Source organism: Hydra vulgaris, chromosome 12 (assembly GCF_038396675.1).
Source record: "Hydra vulgaris chromosome 12, alternate assembly HydraT2T_AEP".
NCBI classification, from domain to species: domain Eukaryota; kingdom Metazoa; phylum Cnidaria; class Hydrozoa; order Anthoathecata; family Hydridae; genus Hydra; species Hydra vulgaris.
The window spans coordinates 67,892,077-67,914,838 of NC_088931.1; the positions used below are offsets into that span (position 1 = coordinate 67,892,077).

The 22,762-nt window shown below is 26.8% G+C and overlaps 1 protein-coding gene across 3 annotated transcripts in view; it reads right to left on the reverse strand.

Annotated features, from left to right (window-relative positions):
- Window positions 1-22,762, reverse strand: part of LOC136088947 (receptor-type tyrosine-protein phosphatase alpha-like) — a 165,485-nt gene that overhangs the window by 76,270 nt on the left and 66,453 nt on the right. For all 3 annotated transcript variants that reach the window (XM_065814232.1, XM_065814231.1, XM_065814233.1), the window contains one exon: window positions 16,445-16,734. In XM_065814232.1, the coding sequence (XP_065670304.1) occupies window positions 16,445-16,734 (290 nt within the window). The remainder of the gene's footprint in view (window positions 1-16,444; window positions 16,735-22,762) is intronic.

A 22,762-nucleotide genomic window follows, 5' to 3' on the forward strand; every position in this document is an offset into this window, starting at 1 on the left:
GCATATGAAAATGGTACAGGTGTAATAATTTAAGTAAAGCACAACTAGTACACAATTCTAAAATAGAGGGTGGATTTATTGGTACACTTTTACCTTTACTTAGTACAGCTGGAAGATTTTTAGCACCAAGTGTTATACCATCACTTGCAACAGGACTGCTTTCAGGAGGAGGTTCAGCAGCTGGATCAACTATGACTAATAAAATTGCTGTAAATGGTATTGTGTACATGAAAAAGAATGGACAAGTAGTTAAATTAACATCTGCAGGATCTGGTTTTTATTTGAGACCATGTAGTAAAAGAGGTTCTTTAGGTAATGGTTTGCACCTATGTGCTGGATACGGTTATACATCAACAGGTTCAGGTTTATTATTAGGACCAAATACTCCATTTGCTAATATTCCATTTTTGAATATGATTTTTTGATTTTTCTTGTAAAAAACTCAATATAAAAATTATATATAATAAAAATTGTATATAATAAAAATTGTATATAATAAAATGTCAAATAGCATGCCAGTTCATAAATTTATAAACAAATATAAAAAACCCGAACCATCTTCTATAGTTTTTAAACCACATAAAGATTTACAGCATCCTGCAATATTAATAAATGGAAAATATAATGTATTTGCGCAACAAGACATCATATTTTCAGACAAATATAAAATTTTGTATCACAGCAAAATATTGTTTTAAAGTTTGGCTTATTTGTAAGAAAAGGTGTGGCATTCGTTTCATTAAAACATGAACTTAGATAAAAAATGTTAAGTTTACAAGATTGTATAATAGCAGAGTCTGTTGATGATATTATAGTAACAATTGTAAATAATTCTTATTCTGATGTGTTAATAAAAAAGGAGATTGCTTTTGTTCTGTTAATCTATTGTGTTGATTTTTTTATTTTAAAATGGAATACAATAATAAAATGTACAGTAACATTTAATCAACTCTTCCAAATGCACCTGAAGAAAAATCTAATATTAAAAACCAAGATCAATCATATCGCTTACAAAAAATTAGGAAGATTCAAAAAGAAATAGAGCTTGAGAATAGAGAAGAGAATAACGCTAAGTAAAAAGATCATAGAGCTGTAAAAATAATTTCTGCAATTGATAATGCATTACTAGCAAGCACTATGGCCCTTGGAACTATTGGAACTGTTTTTTTATCAACAATAATTGCAGCACCAGTAGTTATTGCATGCGAAGGTGCAGCATTAGGAGCAGGTGTGTTATCAATAATAGGAGGACAAATTAATAAAAAAATGAATTTAAAAGCCAAAAAGCATGAAAAGATTAAAGAGCTTGCTGATTCAAAACTAAATACAATAAGCAATTATATTTCTAAAGCTTTAGTAGATGGACATATAGATGACAAGGAATTCGAGTTAATACTTGGTGAACTCGAAAAATTTCAGACAATGATGAAACAAGTTAGAGCAAAAGTTAAAAATGAAATTGATGAACAAACCAAGTTGTTATTAATTGACCAAGAAGAGAAGAGGCTATTAAAGTAATTCAAAGTAGGTTTAATAAAAAAATAGTCACTTAACATTTTTATTGACAAGTAATAAGATATGCAACATTTATATCTGTGCTTCTTAGAATGTAGTACATGTGAAACAGATTTGAATAAAAAAAATTATTTGGAACTTCTTGGATTCGGAAAAGGAGGCATTATTACTAATTCAGGAGGTCACTCTATATCTATCACAGATTATGGAAACTTTCAGATACCGACGACTTATAGTGATGATGAGAGAAATAAACTTAATAAACTTATCTGGAATGAAGATAGTGATTTTTATAGTGTAGAAAGGGAGATTAAAGAATCGATTAAACAATGGAATAATGTTAAGAAAAAGGATAAATTAAAAATTATAGATAAATATGTACTTCAATTAGAGTGTGATTTCAAAGAAAAAAAATTAATAAAAAGTATTTTATCAACTGCATTTATACTAAGATTATTAGAAACAAATGATATCATTTATAAAGACTTTGAAATTAAGAATATATGTGGAACATTTGAAATTGATTATTTTTAAAAATTTTCCAAGATTATTAGAAACAAATGATATCATTTATAAAGACTTTGAAATTAAGAATATATGTGGAACATTTGAAATTGATTATTTTTAAAAATTTTCCAAAATGTATTGTAAAACACAAAACAAACAAAGTTTATGTTGTGTTTTTTTAATCTTTTATTATATAAAAACAAAAATGTCATTTTTAAAAATTACAGATCCTGAAAAAAGAGATCAAATTGTAAAAGAATACTTGGACAGTAATAAAAATAATACAACAGAATGATTTTAACGAAAGAATTGGTGATTCTAATTTACAGATAGACTTGATAAAATTGTACAAACCATAAATTGATAGTCAATCTGGAATAAAGGAAGAAATATCTAAATTGCAAGATCAAGCTAATAAATTTGCACTCACTTTTTCAAATTCTTATCATGAAGCAAATAAAAAGATAATGATAACTGAAACTAAAGAACTATTACCCTCTCATGAAGAAAATAAAGGTATGAGGCTAGGAAAAATTGCAACAGATTATCTAAGAATGTATATTAATTGTAAAAAATCTACAGATACTACATTTGGAATACATTCTAAAGATGATATATTATATATTGGAAAAAAACCAATACATATTAATGATGATGATATAATTATTGATGATGAAACATATTATGGTACTCATGGACTTTGGGAGTTGATAACAAAGTTTAATCCTAATAAAGAAATATATAGTGAAGATGACCTTTAAAAAATATCGAGATATTAATACAAACAGATGCAATTACTTCTGAAAACCCATACAAACCAAAGACATCTAGGAGTGGAAAATACAGAGAAAAAATAGCATCCATTTGGAAAGATATAAAAGAAAATAAGAAGAGTGAATCAAAAGGAACAGGAATAGGAACAAAAATACAAACTATAATTCTTCCTAGCAATCCTTATGCATTAAGTGAAATGCTTAAACTACGTATAGCTGGATGAAAAGCAAGTAGCACTGGAGCAAGAAATGAAGCTGTTGCAATTTGTGATGAATCATTACAACAAGGTATAATAGATATTCCACAGTATAAAGCAATACAAAATAATTTATAATTATATATCAGTGCATATAAAAAAAAAAAATAGTACATAAAAAATGTTAATTGTTCATAATAAGAGATATGTAAAGAAACATGTTATTGGAGGAAGTGGTATATTCGAAAGTATTAGAGATTTGTTTAAACAAATAAAAACATCAAATGCAACAAAAGTTTCATCAGCTATGTTGAGGAAGTTGGCTGCTAGTGATTTAGGAAAAACTGCAATAACTGCAGCTAAATTAGCAGGAAAAGAACTTTCAACATCAGTGATAGAAGCTGCTAGAAATGCTGCAGTTGAAAAAAGAAAACAAATAATTGATAAAGCATCTTCAAAAATAGTTTAACAACCTGCTACTAATAAAAAAATTGAAGAAATAATTTCAAATTTGATTGGATCTAAAGATCTGATTAATAATGAATATAATAATAATGGATCTGAAAGATTTAAAAAAAATAATGCATATAACAACAAATATAAATAAAATGATGATGGGCTCTGCAATAAAATCAACAGCTATAAGAATAGAAGATTTAGTAAAAAAAAGTCTCAGACTTGCATAATTATTTCTATTAAAAAAATTTTTTTATGTATATAAAAAATGGCAACTTCTGATGTATTAAATTTTACAGAAATCCCAACAGTGGATGAGGGAATTGAAAGATTTGAATTCCATGAATATGAACCAGTAGCTCGCACAAATTTAAATAGCGCTGGAGAAATAAGAATCAACATTGAGCAACAAGATTTGTTCACACTTCCATCTGAGGCTTATCTATTGTTTGAAGGAAGACTTCTTTAACTTGATGGGATATCATATGTTAATGCAGATGTAATGACACTTACAAATAATGGTATTATGCACTTATTTAGTTAAATATCATATCAATTATCAAACCAAGAAGTAGAGTCAGTTTATTATCCAGGTCAAGCAACAACAATGTTAGGAATGTTTAAATACCCAAATGACTTTTAATTAGCACAAGGATTAAATCAATTGTGGTATAAAGATTGTTCAACAACAACAGTTGATAACCCAGGGTTTACAGTAAGACAAACATATATAATTCAGAAACCCACTACAAAGGGAACATTTTAATTTTGTATACCTTTAAAGCACATTTTTGGATTCTGTGACGATTACAACAAAGTTATTTACGGATTTAAACATACACTAACTCTTTTTAGAAAAAGTGATACCGAAGCAATTTAACTAACTCTTTTTAGAAAAGGTGATACCGAAGAAATGCTGCTGCAGCTGCAGGAAAAATTAATCTTGATAAAATTTCATTGTTTATATCATATGTGATTCCATCAGATGTAGAGAGTGTTAATCTTTACAAAAGTATTGAATCAAAAGTGACACTTCCAGTAACTTTTTGCGCAAGGCAGTGTGATACATGTTCCACAATCTACAACGTTTTCTTGAAGACTTAGCGTAAAGACATCTCCTGAAAAACCAAGATACATCATTGTTGGATTCCAAACAAATAAGGATGGAAATCAAGAAGTTAATTCTTCGATTTTTGATCATTGTGATTTGAAAAATATGTACATTATGCTTAATCAAGAAAGATGCCCAGCTGTTGACTACAATTTATCATTTCCAAATCATCAATTTTCAAGAGCATATAGAGATGCTTCTGTATTTAGTGAAAAATTTTATGGAATGAACGATTTGATAACACAAAGTAACATAACTCCTTCAGACTATAAAGATTTATACCCTCCTATGGTTTTTGATGTTAGTAAACAATCAGAAAGATTAAAATTATCAGTAGTAGATATACAATTTAAAGCAACATTTAATGCAGCTGTTCCAGCAGATACTGAAGCGTTTGCTGTTGTAATATCTGATAAATTTTTACACTTTCAATCAGACAGAAATAAAATGAACATTGTTTATTAATTTTTTTTCAATTGAGTTAAACAATTTTCTTTATATAATAAAAATGAATTATACAAAGAAATATTTACAAAATCTATTTAAAGAAAATAATATCACAAAAACATCTAACATTTTCAGTACTTTGTCGATGACTGCTGTAGATAATAGGTTGATAGATAAAGAATCAATCATGTCAAAAGCAATAGAAGCAACTGATAAAAAACCAGTTGGTAGACCTAGAATACTTCCAGTAAAAGAACCAAGCAAAAAAGTATTAGATCCGAAATATGAAAGATTAAAAACAATTAAGAAAAAACCAGTCACAGTTAAATTAACAAACATGGAAACAGGAGAAATTACAATATATAAATCATTATATAGTGCAATACGTGAAACTAAGCATGGATGTTTAGATATTTAGAATTTCAAAATGGAAAAGTAGATAACGGCTTTAAAATAGAAATAATAAATTTTAAAAAAATATAAAATATTTACTTTTTTTTGTAAATATTTTAATCAAAAAATTTTTTTTTGAAAATGACTTAAAAAAAATCTTACTATTTAAAATGGAAAACAAAACGGTAAAAGAATTAAAACAAATTGCAAAAGAGCGAAAGATTAAATATTATTATAGAATGCAAAAAAGTGAATTATTAGATGCGTTAGTGCACACAATACAAACTCCATCAGTAGAACAGAGAAATATACTGGATGAACCAATTCCAGACATAACATCTTCAATTTTAACTCCTACACCTTTTATTGCAACTAATACAGCAATATCTCATATAAAATTAGCAAATAAAAATGCCATAATTAATATAAAGAATGAAGATAATCAATGTTTTAAGTGGTGTGTTGCAAGAGCATTAAATCCAAAAGATAATCATCCTCAAAGAGTAGATAAAGAGCTTAAAAATCAAGCTGAAAATATAAACTGGGATAAAATAGAATTTCCAGTATCATTAAATCAAATTACACAATTTGAGAAGAACAATACAGTTATCAGTGTCAATGTATATGGTTATGATAACTCAGAAGTTCATATATTGCATGTATCAAAGGATAATGATTGCAAACATTTAATAGATTTACTACTAATCTCAAATGGTGAAACTAATCATTTAATAAACTAATCGTTTAATAAAAAATTTAAACAGATTACTTTCTTCACAAACATCTAGAAATCAAAATAAAGTGTATTATTGTAGGAATTGCTTATTAGGATTTAATTCTGAAGAATCTTTATCTAATCATAAACCATATTGTGAAACACATGATTCAGTACGTATTGAACTTCCACCAACAAATTCAACAATGCAATTTACTAATCACAATAAGTCAATGAGAGTTCCGTTTGTAGTATATGCAGACTTTGAAAGTTTTATCAAACCAATTGACACTTGTGAACCGACTCCGAATAAATCTTATACTAAGCAATATCAAAAACATATTCCAATGTCACTCCGTTATTATATTAAATGTTTTGATGAAAGTTTTTATCAAAGCAGTCCAGTCACATTTACTGCAAGTAATGAAACAGATGATGTTGCACAATTTTTTTTTGATAGTTTACAAGAAGATATCATAAAAATTTATAACAAGATTAAATTTCCAAAAAGGATAATATTTACTGATGAAAACAAGCATGATTTTAATTCAGCAATACCATGTCACATTTGTGGAGAAAAACTAAATAAAGATAAAGTACATGACCACTGTCATATTATTGGAAAATATAGAGGTGCTGCTCATCAAAATTGTAATTTAAAATATAAAATTCCAAAATTCTTTCCAGTACTATTTCACAATTTATCAAGAGGAAATTATCAGGAGGAAAGTTGAGTTGTATACCAAACAATGAAGAAAAGTATATTAGGTTTTCTGGAGAAGTTAAAGTGGATGAGTTTATAAAAGATGGAAAGAAAGTTGAAATTAAGCGTGAACTTTGTTTCTTAGATAGTTATAGATTTATGCCTGATAGCTTAGATGCTTTATCAAAGAATTTAGCAAAAGATAAATGTAAAAATATTAGAAAGTTTTATTCAGGTAAAAAATTAGATTTGTTACTAAAAAAAGGTGTATACCCATATATTAGGTTGATTCTATTATTAATTTTCTGAAACACAATTACCACTAAAGGAATCATTCTTTTCGAGATTAAACTCTAAAGATATAAGTGATGATGATTACTCACATGCACAAAATATGTGGAAATAGTTTATTTAAAAAAATTTATAGATTATCATGATTTGTACAATGTTTCAGATGTGTTGTTACTCACTGATGTATTTGAGATCTTTGCATTAATATTTATTATTTAGATCCAGCTTGGTATTACACATCACCAGGATTAGCTTGGAATGCAGCATTAAAGATAACCAAAATAGAATTAGAATTACTGAGTGATTATGATATAATACTGATGATAAAGAAAGGAATACGAGTAGGTATTAGTATGATATCAAATAATACGGAAAAGCAAATAATAAATACATGGGTGATGCGTATGATCAAAACGAACCATCAACCTATATACAGTATCTAGATGCTAATAATTTATATGGATGGGCAATGAGTAAACCACTTCTAACACATGGTTTTAAATGGATGGATGAAAATGAGTTAACTAACTGGAAATCAATTCCATGTATACTAGAAGTCGATTTAGATTATCCTGAACATCTACATGATGAACATCATGATTATCTGCTTGCATCTTTAAGAATAACGATTAATAGTGTTGAAAAATTAGTACCTAACTTAAATAATAACAAAAATTATGTCATTCATTATGAAAATCTTAAATTGTATGAAAGATTAGGGTTAAAGATTACTAAAATTCATAGAGGTATAAAGTTTCAAGAAAGAAATTGGTTAAGTGAATACATTGAACTAAATACAAAACTTGGCGCTAAAGCAACTAATAAGTTTGAAACCGACTTTTTTAAACTCATGAATAATCAAGTATTTGGAAAAACGATGGAGAATATTGAAAATAGAGTTGATATTAGATTAGTAACAGACAGAAGCTTGAAATTAGCATCAAAACCTAACTTTGAAAGTAAAACAATACTTGATGAAAACTTAATAGCAATACATATGAAAAGAACAAAAATAACATATGCTAAACCAATTTACTTAGGAATGTGCATATTAGATTTGAGCAAAACACTAATGTTCGAATTTCATTATAGTTACATAAAGAAAAATATTTTGATCAAGCAAAACTATTATTCACTGATACGGATTCTTTGGCATACGAAATTAAAACAGAAGACATTTATGCAGATATTGCTTAAGATAATGAAAGCAAATTTGATACAAGTGATTTTGATAAAGATCATCCTGCAATTAATAAAGTAGGTTTTAAAGTTGGAGCTAATAATAAAGTATTTAGAATGTTTAAAGGTGAATCAAAAGGAGCAAAAATTGAAGAATTTGTAGGACTCAGATCAAAGTTGTATTCTTACAAAGTACACAGGAAAGAGACGAAAAAATGTAAAGGAGTAAAGAAAAATCTTGTTAAAAAGTATATAACACATGAAGATTACAAAGATTGTTTATTAAATAAAAAGTGTCATGTAAGGAAAATGAATGTCATAAGATCCCATTTACATGAAATTTACACAGAAAAGGTCAATAAAGTAGGACTAAGCGCGGAAGTTGATGAAAGAGTTATTTTAAAAGATGATATACACACATTAGCATATGGACACTACAAACTAAAAGAAAATAATTTATAGGTCAAATTATTTTTTTTCTTTAAAAAACAATTTATAAGTAAAAATGGAAAATAACAATTATCATAAACTTATTTCAACTACAAGTCGAGTAGTTTCAAATGGCTTAACAGCATCTCAAGCTAATAGTTTGTTTATTAGAAGAGATGGGTAAAATAATGCAACTAGTGGTATTGATATGAATACATATAAATTAATAAATGTAGCAGAACCTACAAATCCAAATGATGCTGCTACAAATTATTATGTTGACACAATAATACCTAATCCTAGCAGTTTAGAAATAGTACCAAATTCAAGTTTAACATGCATGGGAGTAAAATCACAGACTCTTGAACCAAATACAGGTACTAATAGAATAGCAAATTTTATTCAAAATAGTGGTCCTGGTATTCTCAGAAAACAATGATTAGCATTTAAAGGAACAAATCCTAATGGAAGTGTACCAGGTAACGTATTTATTAGAATATACGCAGATAATAAACTTTGCATAGGAAGTGTTGGAATAAATACTATAGGTTTAGCTTGTGATTTATTATTTGCTCCACTTGGTGGACCATTTTATACTAACTCTTTACAAGGTTGTAATTTGCATTCTAATATCGAATTAGGAGGATACTTTACACTTGATTTACCATTTAGAACTAATCTATTAATTGAATTATACAATAAAACTGGAAATCCACTTACATGTTGGCTGCAACCTTTTGTTACACTAAGTTCAACACAACAAGCAAATATTATTTCATTAATACCCCATTTACTACTGTGATCAAAAAGTAAGATGAATTTTTTTATAAAATGAAAAATCTTTATTTATTCTTCCAAATCTGTATCGTCCCTCTCAAAATAATCCCCCCCCGGCCCCAATGCACTTTTGCCAACGTTTTTTCCAGTCTTCGAAGCATGCCGAAAAGTCCTCGGTAGGGATAGCCTTCAATGCGCGTGCCAATTCACGTTGGATCTCTTCAATGGACTCAAAACGATTTCCCCGGAGTGGTCTCTTAAGCTTTGGGAACAGCCAGAAGTCACACGGTGCTAAGTCGGGCGAATACGGTGGTTGTGGAGCAACATGGGTAGAGTTTTTGGCGAAAAACTCACGAAGAACCAGTGCTGTGTGCGAAGGCGCATTATCGTGGTGCAAAATCCAAGAGTTATTGGCCCATAATTCCAGTCTCTTTTAGTGAATAGCTTCACGCAAACGTCGCATAACGCTTAAATAATATTCCTTGTTGACAGTTTGGCCAGTTGGAAGGAATTCGTAGTGCACGACACCACAATAATCAAAGAAAACAGTCAACATGACCTTGATTTTTGAGCGACTTTGACGTGGTTGCTTCGGTCTCGGCTCGTCTTTTTCACGGTATTCACTCGATTGGTCGGTTGTTTCAGGGTCGTATGCATAGACTCAAGTCTAATCGCCAGTAATAATTTGTTTGTAGACGTCTTGATAGTCAGAAAGCATTGCTTCACACGTTTTAACGCGACGCTCTTTTTCAAAGAAATTGAGAAATTTCGGCACCAAACGTGATTTGAGTCTTCTGAGGCCCAAATGATCCTTCAAAATCGCTTGCACCGACCCAAATGATATTCTAACCATGTCAACAAGGTCTCGAATGGTTAATCGACGATTTGCAAGCACCAATTCTTTGATTTTGTTGATGTGGCGATCATCAATCGAAGTCGATGGTCGTCCGGAGCGTTCCAAGTCATCAACACGTTCTCGGCCTTCTTTGAAGTCTTTGTACCACTTGTAAACATTTTTTTGAGACATAGTCTCTTCACCGAAAGCCTTTTGCAACATTCGATACGTTTCAGCAGCAGAAATATCATTCCGCAAACAAAATTTAATAGCATTTCTTTGCTCAACAAAATTAGACATCGTGAAAATTGCCGAATGCACTTTTGGTACTTCAGAAACAAGCGTAAACAAAAAAAAATAATTATGAGTTTGACATGTAATTTGGCGCAAATGTTAATGACATTCCTACCAACTTAAAAATAAAAAAGATTGGACGATTCGAATAAGGCGGGAAGTTTAAATTAAAAACTCACCTTACTTTTTGATCACAGTAGTATTTCAGATCTTAAACTATACTCATCCACATTTAGATATTTGAACACAACTTATGGTAGTGAATATATATTATTGAACACTGCAGGTAATAGAAATGGTGTTTATTTAAAATATATTAGAATGCATATTATGGGTAGATCTGGAAGTTGCTGGGAATCAAGAGTACGCATGTATGACGCAATCAATCTTCCTGTAAACAATAACTCAGTTATTCAACCTTGGAAACCCTATAACTATAGTAGTTATACAATATTTTCTGAGTATGACAATAATAGCAGATGTACATACTGTTCATCTGGTTTAGAAGATTTTTATCTTTCTTCGTGGAATAGCTCTCATATTACCTCATTTAATAATAGATCATCTGGACTATTGCATCAATCAAAACAAAAAATTAATTCTACAACTAATATCTCTTTTTATGGAAATTTTGGTAAAAATGATTCCATGTCCAGCGTTACTAACAGTAAAAGATTAGTAGTGACATTAAACTCTGATGATGCACAAGTTGGACTATCTGGAAGTTTTACTGTAATAGGTATACTTTACTATTATGCTGGATCATTAGGAAGAATTCTTCCTGATGATCCAGCAATGGTGAAACTTCAAGTAGAAGAAAGTTAGATAAGTGATTTTTACTGATTTATTGCTCTGTTCTTTAAGATCATTGAGCACTCCATTTGTAAAATACACTAACATAATTTACACACACATATTTATATATATATATACATATATATATATATATATATATATATATATATATATATATATATATATATATCATATATATATATATATATATATATATATATATATATATATATATATATATATATATATATATATATATATATATATATATATATATATATATATGTATATATATATATATATGTATGTATATATATATATATATATATATATATATATATATATATATACATATATATATATATATATATAAAATATATATATATATATATTTTTTATATCTTTTTACGTGTTCATGATTCTATGACTCTGGTGCAAGTGTTAACATTTGCACTTTATGGCAATTAGAGTCAGTTACAGAATTTTTTTTTTGATTTCATACACTAAAATATCTAGCTCATGATCTTTCTTTAAAATATTGTTAGAAATGGTGCTGTATATTTTTGCTGTTAATGAAGCTTCATCAATATTATATGCTAATGAAACTATTTTTGCAACTCTGTCAGTAGTGTTGCCAAAATTTTACATTTTGCAGTGTTTTGAAACACTTTTCAATTTGAATGGTGAAACCTCAAGCGCTTCTATAGAGGTATCTAACGTAATCTTTTTCTTACTTCTTGATTCCTCCTGTGAACCATTCCATTCCTCCTGTAAACTAAAATCTTTATCAGTTTCTACTGCTTTTGCAGCAATTTGTTGCAGAATTTTCAACCTTTAATTAAATGTTTAATGTCAATAAAACATTTTTTTGTTAACCCTTTGCCAAGTCTAAAGAAATCTTTACATTGCCTAAAAACACATTAATCACACAGAAATCTTTACGCTGCCTAAAACTTTAAATTAGTTTTAAATTAGTTATGAACCTCAATTAAAAACATTTTAATTAACATATAAGGTATAATAAATGTTATCTTCATAATTTTACGCTCAAAATAATTTCATAGAATCATTCATGATAACAGCACTTTTGATTGAACTAAATTTTTCTTTTAAATTTGCTCGCCACATTATTTCTAGCTATTCACATGAAAGATTGTCGAGTTGAATAAAACCTTGTTTTCTAGAAAATCTAGCTTTGTGGCAATGAATGTTGAGAGTTTTTCCAATGTCAAATTTCTCCAAATTTATTTTATGTATTGTTTTTGATATCACTAGCTAAAAGAACAACTAAACAATAAAATTTTGCTTATACTATGATTTTTAAAGAGAATATAAACTCAATCTTTCAAAACATCATAGTGTTTATTCCAAAAATATTCTAAAGTGTTAGGCCTTTAACAATTTGAAATAAATAATGAAAATGGACTCAAATGCCACAAAACTTTTTATTAACTTTGAAATACAAGCAAAATTATTTGAAAACTCAAAAACATTTTTTTTATAATGTTTCTAAAATCTTTTTATATAAATACTTTATTACTATTAATTCATTTTTATGTAATAAAATAATCTGGGGAGATGAGATGAGACCCCTACCCTATTCCCCCTTCATATGTCCATGGCTATGAATATGTCCTGTACTAGTTATTAAATAACACTGTATTGAAGTTTCAATTAAAAATCTTTTCCAAATTCTGAAAAGACATTATTTTTGAGTGCTTACTTTAATCAAATATTAGAGATACAATACATTAATCTATTTTTTTTTCAGTAGAAAAAAAAATAGATTTATGTATTGTATTGTATCTCTAATATTTGATAAAGTAATGATATAAAATCAAATTTTTTTTCATTATTTAATAGTAATTTATGAGACAATAGCTTTGAAAAAAATTGGATAAACAAAAAGACATTTCATCAGACTATCAAGTCCTAAGAGTTTTTTTTGAATTCCTCGAGCAAAAATTTATTAGGGTTCAAAATTTTAGGAAAATCCTCTGAACCATTATCAAGAGATTACATGTCAAAGTTACTTTGTTATCTCTTCAGATAAACAGAAAAATGCTGAACTAGCATTATTCCAATTGATGATATCTCAACAACCGCTGCATATTTTTAAATAAAATTTTCACAGTTGTTATTTATTTAATATAGACTGCAAATGATGTAGAAATAAAGCAATTCTCAGACATAAGGGTGGCACGGTCTGGATGATTTCATATGGAATTACCCTTTACAAAAAAAAAACTTTTTAAATCTTTTTATTAACCAAACTAATTAAATATTATTGACCTTATGTTACAGAGGACAAATCTTGGATCAATAAAGCAGTTGCTTTCTGACTGAATTGTGAAAATTATAAGTGTTGGTGAACAAATCATTTGGCATTTTAATAGTCAACCTATTTGCATGTTGATACAGATATGATAGCTGAAAGTTTCACTAAAGTTATGTTTGATACTGTTTCAAAATAAAAAATTTGATGTTTTTCTTTACTAATCATATTAACTAAACTTATGAAATACATTATAAAAAATCATTTAACTTAATATATATATAAAACAAACTTTTGGTAAACAATCATTGACATTTTGTTAAGGTCAGTTTCCAATTGTCCCTTTTTTCTTCTTGTCCATTTTTTCTACAGGAACAAGGTAAAGGAAAAAAATCATGTGAGCATGTATATTCTTTAGAAAAATGAAAATTTATACTAAGCATGCTAACGCGATTACTTCTCTCTTCCATTTTCTGTTTTTGTAGAAAAAATTTCATTTGTGTAGAATGTACACCCTGTGACATAACTTTTTTTTTTTTAAAAACATCTTCACTTTCAACAAGACTGCAAAGCAAATACTATTAAGTTATTGAAAGAGAAATGATCAAGTTTATAAATCAAGATATCGACTAACAAAAAATTTAAAAGATTGCAAATTTCTCTTTCATTATTACAAAAAGAATTTTTAAGCACTTAGGAACAGTCAAATTAAAAGGATAAGACTTAATTGAATGACCAGTAACACAAGAATGAATTTTAGTAGATTACACAAGAGATGCTAGCTCTTTAGAGCAGCGCACATTATAGTATTTATAGAAAAGAGAAAGAGAAGCAAAATTACAACAATGTGACAATGGTTTAAGGTTGGCTGCAAGAGCAGATCCAACTAGGTTTAAAATGTTTTAGTACTTTGTCTAAAAAAGAAAGGGCATCATTCAAAGAACTGCTCCAGATACGGCAACAGTATTCTCTACAAGGATGGATTAGAGATTAATAGAAATAAACAATAGAATCCAGAGTATAAATAAATGAATAAATATAACGCTTATAATTATATAACGCTTTTAAGATAGTAAATAAAAAACATTTTTCTCAATTACATTAACTCAATTATAGCTTTTAAAATACGAATATTCTTTGTATTTTTATTAAATATAAAAAACTATATATATATATATATATATATATATATATATATATATATATATATATATATATATATATATATATATATATATATATTTATATGTAAATTATGTTAGTGTATTTTACAAATAGAGTGCTCAATGTTCTTAAAGAACAGAGCAATAATAAATTAGTAAAAAACACTTATCTAACTTTTATCTTCGACTTGAAGTTTCACCATTCCTGGATCATCAGGAAGAGAATACATATATATATATATATATATATATATATATATATATATATATATATATATATATATATATATATATATATATATATCATATATATATATATATATATATATATATATATATATATATATATATATATATATATATATATATATATATATATATATATATATTTATATATATAAATATACAGTATAAAAATTTTTTATAAATTAAAAAACCTGAATTTAAATAAACATGATTATATTATTACAAAAAAATTTTTCTACATTGTTGCATGCCGCTTTGAGATAATTTAATTAATTGTAGTAGCAAAAACGCTTATTTCAATAAATATGAAAAGCAAACAAAAATAATTTTATGTCAAAATTCCATTACGCTAAAGTGTTGAGCTTTTTTTATTTAGTATAAGGCTTGACATTCTTTATTGGAGTTAATCAATAATAAATATAGCTATTGTCTGCTAATAAATAAACTAATTATCAGAACTAATTAGTAATGTAAACTATATTGAAATTTATTACATAGATTAGTTACATTTAACCCAAAGCTAATTAAAAAAACAAACAAAAAAAAAACAATCTTTTTTAGAAGTAGAAAAATTAAGCAAATTTTAAACTTAGCTATAAAACTTAGTGGATTACATGCAAAACAAATACTCTGGTTTTTTACTCTGGTTATCTCCATAAAGACTTCTCATAGAGCAACACAGGAAATATTAACAAAGTAGTTCCTGCTGTCTTTCTTTATCCAATTTTATCTATTTCATGCCAGTATCATATCAATGAAAAACATATAACTGCATACAACATATTGTCAAAAAAAAAGAGAAGCTAAATTCTGTGTTATTTCAGCACATCTACTATATACATACATACATATATATATATATATATATATATATATATATATATATATATATATATATATATATATATATATATATATATATATATATATATATATATATATATATATACATATATATATATATATATATATATATATATATATATATATATATATATATATATATATATATATATATATATATATATATATATATATATATATATATATATATATAACCTATTTTTTTTAATTTTAAAAGTTTAAGTTTTAAAATTTTAAGCCATTTAAATGTATTTGTAAGTATATATTTTTATATATACATTTTTATACAGGACATAATTATTCAAAATAAACAAAATCATTTGTAAAGAATCAATTTTCACTTTTTTATAAAAATGTAGTTTTATAGTTCTAGTTTTCAAATGTTAAAAATGTTTTAATAAAGAGTTGCTCAAACACCAGATTTTGACATAACATTATGACATTAAAAAATCAATGTGTTTAAAAAATAAACAACTTACACCAACTAATTCTTTATCTAAATTATCTCGTGTACCAAGAAAAACCAAATAACTTAAAACAATATTTTTATTATTCTTCTCTGTATCAGAACCTTTTATTGCCACACCACTAATACTCATCATATGTTTCATATCAATTTGTATATATAGTTCTTTGTCATGATTGGAATAAAAATCACCGGACCCACTATACATGCGTGCTTGTGATACACCACCATCTGAATTCGCACTTAAAAAAATCTGTGAGTCTAAAATTATTTGACTTTCCATTCCAATTTCTTCTAAAGGATCTGCATAAAATAAAATACAAAAAACTTAAGAAACACGCTTATATTATTAAAACAAAAAAACAATAAGTTAATAAAAAAAAAACTATAAATAAATTTATAATCTATATAATAATTTATAATAGAGTCAAATAAATCTTTAGCCCATTTTTTTAACTATGTACTTAAAGTACATCTTGTGTAAAAAAGTATAACTGTTAATACCATTTAATATTTAATAATAGTTTGGCTTCTTCTAGCTCCACTCATGTAACTATTATTTTATAAATTACAATTTTAAATTTTACATATGGCAAATAAATACAATAATCATGTCTCAATAAAATTAAGAGGTTGCTTGAGTCTGTTGCTAAACCACAGGGACTTAGAAAAAAAAAACCATGATACCTAAATCAAATCTTGATAAAGTCTACAAACAAAAAAGGAAAAATATTTCAGTTTGCAATTTCTTTTACCCAGACTATAAACACAAAGATCATATCTAATGAACAATTTTATAATTGTTGTTTACATTAATTTTGAGACAGGTGCCCAGTGAGTCAAAATCTAAAAAAAAAAGTGGCATTACAAAATAATTGCAAACAGCTAACAAATCGAATTATAATGTAACTAATAATAAAAAACAAATATTGTTTTTTGATTAAATTTAAAAGATTAACCATTTTGTACCTTATTATTCCTAAAGTCTTAAATTAAAAAAAGACCCTTTACTTTCTTCTTTTTTATTAGGAATATTACGCACGGTTACTTTTGTGTCACACTTTGAAAGTTGATTTAAGGTTAAATCAACTTTCAAAGTTTGTGTCACGATTGTATCATAACTGGGCTACAAAATAAATTTGTAGCCCAAATATGACACAATTAAAAAAAAAAATTTTTTTAATATAAAATGTAAAATTTTGTACTAATTGTTTTTATAAATTTTTTGCACTACATTAACTATATGAAGGTAATTTGTTTTAACTCAAACACAAATATTCAAAACATCATGTTTCAAGCAATCACTCTAATTATCAAACCGAAATAATCAAAACACAGCCTACTGTCTAAATTAAACACTTATAGCTAAATGTTACATTCAAAACTATGAAAAACTTACATCATGATGAAATGAATACTCTTAGTTTTTATAATTTAAGAGTTAGAAATCATGATAATATTTTTGAGGCTCTTTCTTGAGTTTAATAGATTAGAGGTTTATCTATCAATATTAAAATGTAAATTAAAATCTAAAAAACTTTTAGATTTTAATTTACATTTAGGTACATTTTTTTTTATTTTTAATGAAACATTTAGGGACATTTTTAAGACTTCTGGAACATGAGCAAACTTGATTGGATGAAGAAATAACAGCTTACTGAAAAAATCTTGCAGCAGGTTTAAGTAGAAAGAAAAAGGACAGTGAAGATCTAAGTAAGAGAAGCAGAAGCAAAAGATATAAGTTAGTTCTAAATTATTTGAGTTCAAACCAAACCAAATTTTACTCACTTAAATAATAAATATTATCTTGTTTAAGGTTACCAAGATGCTACTGAACATCCTGCTCATATCCTCTTAACTACCAATGTAAAAGTGTCTAAAGCAATTTTTTTGCCATTCTTGTTTCTATGTTGTTATGGTGAAGTTGTTTTTTGTTAAAAATTTTATGCTAATTTGATGCCGACCAAAAATAGTTAAAGGTGGTAAATAAATTGTCAAACACGAGAAATTGAATGCTAAGACTTAATGAGAACATTCACTAAAAGCGGAAAAAAGTCTGAAGATGTACTTTACTTCAAAGTTTGATAGTGCCTCTAGTCAAAGTGTAATTAAACAAAATATACTGATACAAATATGGGTAAGGCCCAAAAATTAAATTTGTTTTTGCGCTGAGAAGTCACAAGTAACTCTGAATAAAGAAAAAAAATCTAGGTTACCTACTTAAACCTGAAAATTTTGTTTTAGTTAACGACATAATAATGAAATAAAGCTATTCTTGTTACAAAAAATTTTTTTTCTCTGTTTGGTTTGGTTTTAGAATAGTTAGATAAGAAAATACATGACATTATGAAAACCTGTCTAAACCTGTGACAACATTAAAATAAATAAAAAACTAAACACTAAAATTTTAAAAACTTTTAACACGGCTGCAAATAAGCATAAATAATTTAAGTTGGGAGTTACTAGAAATTAGAGAATAGAATGTGCAAGAAAATGGTTGACAGATTATTTATTTATTCTTTTTAATGTATTTATGTAATGAGGTTATTGAAAACAAATAACTACATATTAAATAACATTTATAATTTTGCTATATACTTATATACTGTTGATCTATTTATTATAACCTCTAATAAAAAATATATATTTTTAATTTTCCATTACAGTAACACATTACTTAGACATTATATTAGTATATAAAAAGTGAACATATATGCAAAATATTTAAAAAAAAAATCTAAAATTGTAAATTAAAAATTTAAAACCCATTAATACAAAAATATAAGGAAGACTCAAAAAACTTGCTTATAGCCAATAAAATGTAAAGACTGGAGAGGGTTTTTAAGAATTGATGTTTGCATAAAAAATAAGACAAACAAACAGTTTTTTGAGCATGAAGAAGCAAGTACAATAAAAAGATTTAGCAAAAAAAAAAATTAGCAAATTTGATAAGATACAAAATTACAATGAGAATAAAAATTATAATTAAAAAAATCTTGTTAAATTCCCTTTTTTTAGTTTTTAGTTAAAAAATGTCTTCTTTTTTTTCACTAAAATCTAAAATAATAAATTATTTATAAAATGATTCATATTTTTAAAATTTTTAAATAATTTCGCTTTATTTGATAAAAATTTTTTTCTATATCCACTATTTTTTAATTAGGTACACATTTAATTAGGTACACATTAGGAACACATTTAAGTGGTGTCAGCAGGCATTTTCAAAAATAGTAATATATATATATATATATATATATATATATATATATATATATATATATATATATATATATATATATATATTAGTAAAAAATCACATAGGAAAATTAGAATCTCTTTAAAATATAGTAAATCAGATTACATTGAACAAGATATTTTTATTGATTGTATTTTATTGATTAAAGCATTTCAATAAACATTTACAAAAGATTGATTTGGAAAAATGTTTATTCTATTTAATTGAACATAAAAGTCATATTTTTTTGAAAGCTGTCAAGTTCTGTATCTTTAATAACATTGAATTAGTATATACACTTACAGTAGTGGCATTAAGTCTTTGCTTCACTCAGGATAAACAAGAAAAAAGCCATTTATTTTTATTATGCAAAAGTTAAAGCACCACCAAACAGCACCAAACATGACTCAAATGATATAAATGCATAGCACTTGTAAAAAAACAACACAAATATAAAAAAATGGTAATATTTTGTGTGTCCACCATGCGCATAAATAACTGCCTGTATGCGCCTTGGCATTGACTGTACCAGATTTTGGACTGTGGTAATTGGGATTGCATGCCAAGCAGACTCCAACTGTTGCCACAATTCATCCAAATTACTGGGCTTGCTTTTCTGCACCATTCGGAACAGTTTCTCCCACAAATTTTCAATCGAGTTTAAGTCGGGACTTTGTGGTGGCCATTCAATCACATTGATGCATGCGGTTGGAAAGTAATCAGTAACTTTATTGGCTTTGTGGCAGGGAACATTGTCATTGATTTAGTTCTCAAAACATTGAGAACTAAATCTCTCACTAACTTTCCTTCTAACATACGCTTGTTTTGCTCCACAGAATACAGTAAAACAACTCTCATCACTCCACAACACTTTATTGCACTGTTCAACAGTCCAGTTCTTGTGTTTCCTTGCAAATGCTCGTCGCTTCACAACATTGTCAGACCACAATAATGGCTTCTTGGCAGCAATTCTGCCATTCAACCCAGCTTGCTGAAGGCGTTTCTATACGGTCCTTGCTGGCAGATTGATGCTGTGCGTTTTTTCATGTAACTGGCTACATCAGATGCTGTGTCGAAGCGATTAGCCAGACTTGTCCGAACCAAAAGCCGATCTTCCTGAATGGTCGTTTTGCGTGGTCTGCCAGAACGCCTTTTGTCTTTTACTGTCCCAGTCTCTCTCTCTTTTGATGGTGTTGGTGACAGTCCTCAAGCTAACCTTTAATGCTTTAGCAATGTCCCTGTAGGAAATTCCTTGTTTTGCCATTACCACTATTTGTAGACATCATTCAAGAGATAATGGGATGGCCATATCGATAACAATCCTATACAAAAAAGCACATTTTTTTCTAATAACTCAAAAAATTATGTAGAAAATAATTGTTCACGTTAAGCTTAGTTGACAAGAATAAAAAATAAATTAGAGATTTGGTGTGAAGTAATGATATATGTGTAATTGTAGTTAATTAGACTAATTATAACTACTAATTATAATTAGTAATTAATTGATAATTAGTATGGTGTTAAACCAATCAAAATTGTAGTAAAAATTATAGAGTGATAACATTATAAATTTATAAATTTCAACAAATATGCGCAAAAACATCCAAAAACTATATTTTACTTACCAGTATAATACAGATTGTATTAAAGATAGTGGCAGGTGTCTCAATCAACCAACAATAGCAATTAAATTAACAAGTTAAACTATATGAAAACCGTTGCTAATAACGCGGGAGATGTCCAATTAGAGATTTAGACAAATTCCTGAAGAAAAAGCTTTAAAAAGTAATATACCAAGGCAACCTAAGTACAAGTTGTGTAAAATCCAACAGTGTGGCAAAGACTTTATGCCACCACTGTACACAGCATTCATTGTCTGCAACCGCTGGACACTGTAATAAAGTAATAAAACAAAAATGGTTAGCAACTATGTCCAAACAACTCTCAGACTGATGATCTATCTCTTTACCTCACGATCAATTCTATCTTGTTTTTAAAAATATATATGAGAAAAGATGGTTGTGAAAAGACGACTTATTGTAGATGCACTCGCTTATTGTGGGCCATACCTTTTCCATAACACTGTAAAATAACACGAGTATAAAAAAGGGGAGTCATTCAGACACAAACTAAAGTAATAAATTTGTAAAAAAAAAAACAACTAAGAAATGTAAAATATTAATAATACTAGCATTATCATATTTTAAATTTCTAGATTTATATTTTCAAATAAAAAACATTTTAAAATCAAAATAAAAAATTTAGTTTTTTCAAACTTTGAAAAATAAAATATTTTTAAAATACTATTTTATACGGAATATTTTACAGTGCTTGAGTTTTTTACTTCAATAGGTATATAAACAAAATATGACTTAATCATAACTTTGACACACGCTGTTAGATAATTCAAATTATATATTAATTTCAATTAAAAATAAAAGCGTTATTTAAAGTAGCAAACTCGCTCATTTAAGTTTTAATTACAAAAGCCAGGCTTGGACAGAAATGGCATGCTATCACACTCTGTAACTGACTACAATAATAGTTTTTTTTCTTTACAACTTGACCACAGTTATTTTGATGTTTTGACAACTTAAATGCGATAAAAAAAGTGTTGCGTTATGAATAACTTTTACCTGTTGATCTTTTAATTTATAAATTAGAGCATGAAATTGTTAAAATTTACTATTTAAAAGATCTAAAAAGTTATTTTTTTAACAATTTTTTTATTTTTGCAACTTTTTTGAAAAAATAAAATACAATACAAAGTTTATATTAAGTTAAAAATAATATATAAAACACTTTTTAATAAATTTGATAAAATTTGTTCATTTAATAAACAAAACAATTAGTAGTAATTTGTTACTTAATTTAAATGTGTTTTGCGTAACTTTTATTGATGTTTTGTTAAACATTTTTTATTAACGTTTAATTAAACATTTAAAAAGATAAGTTTTAATAACATAAATTTCAAACGCAATTAAAAATGTAACAAAAGGTTTCGCTTCGAGTTTAAGTTTTTATTTTTTATTTTTATTTTAGTGCTTACATTTATACTAATAACAAATTGGGATACTAACAGACGTGTTTTCTTGA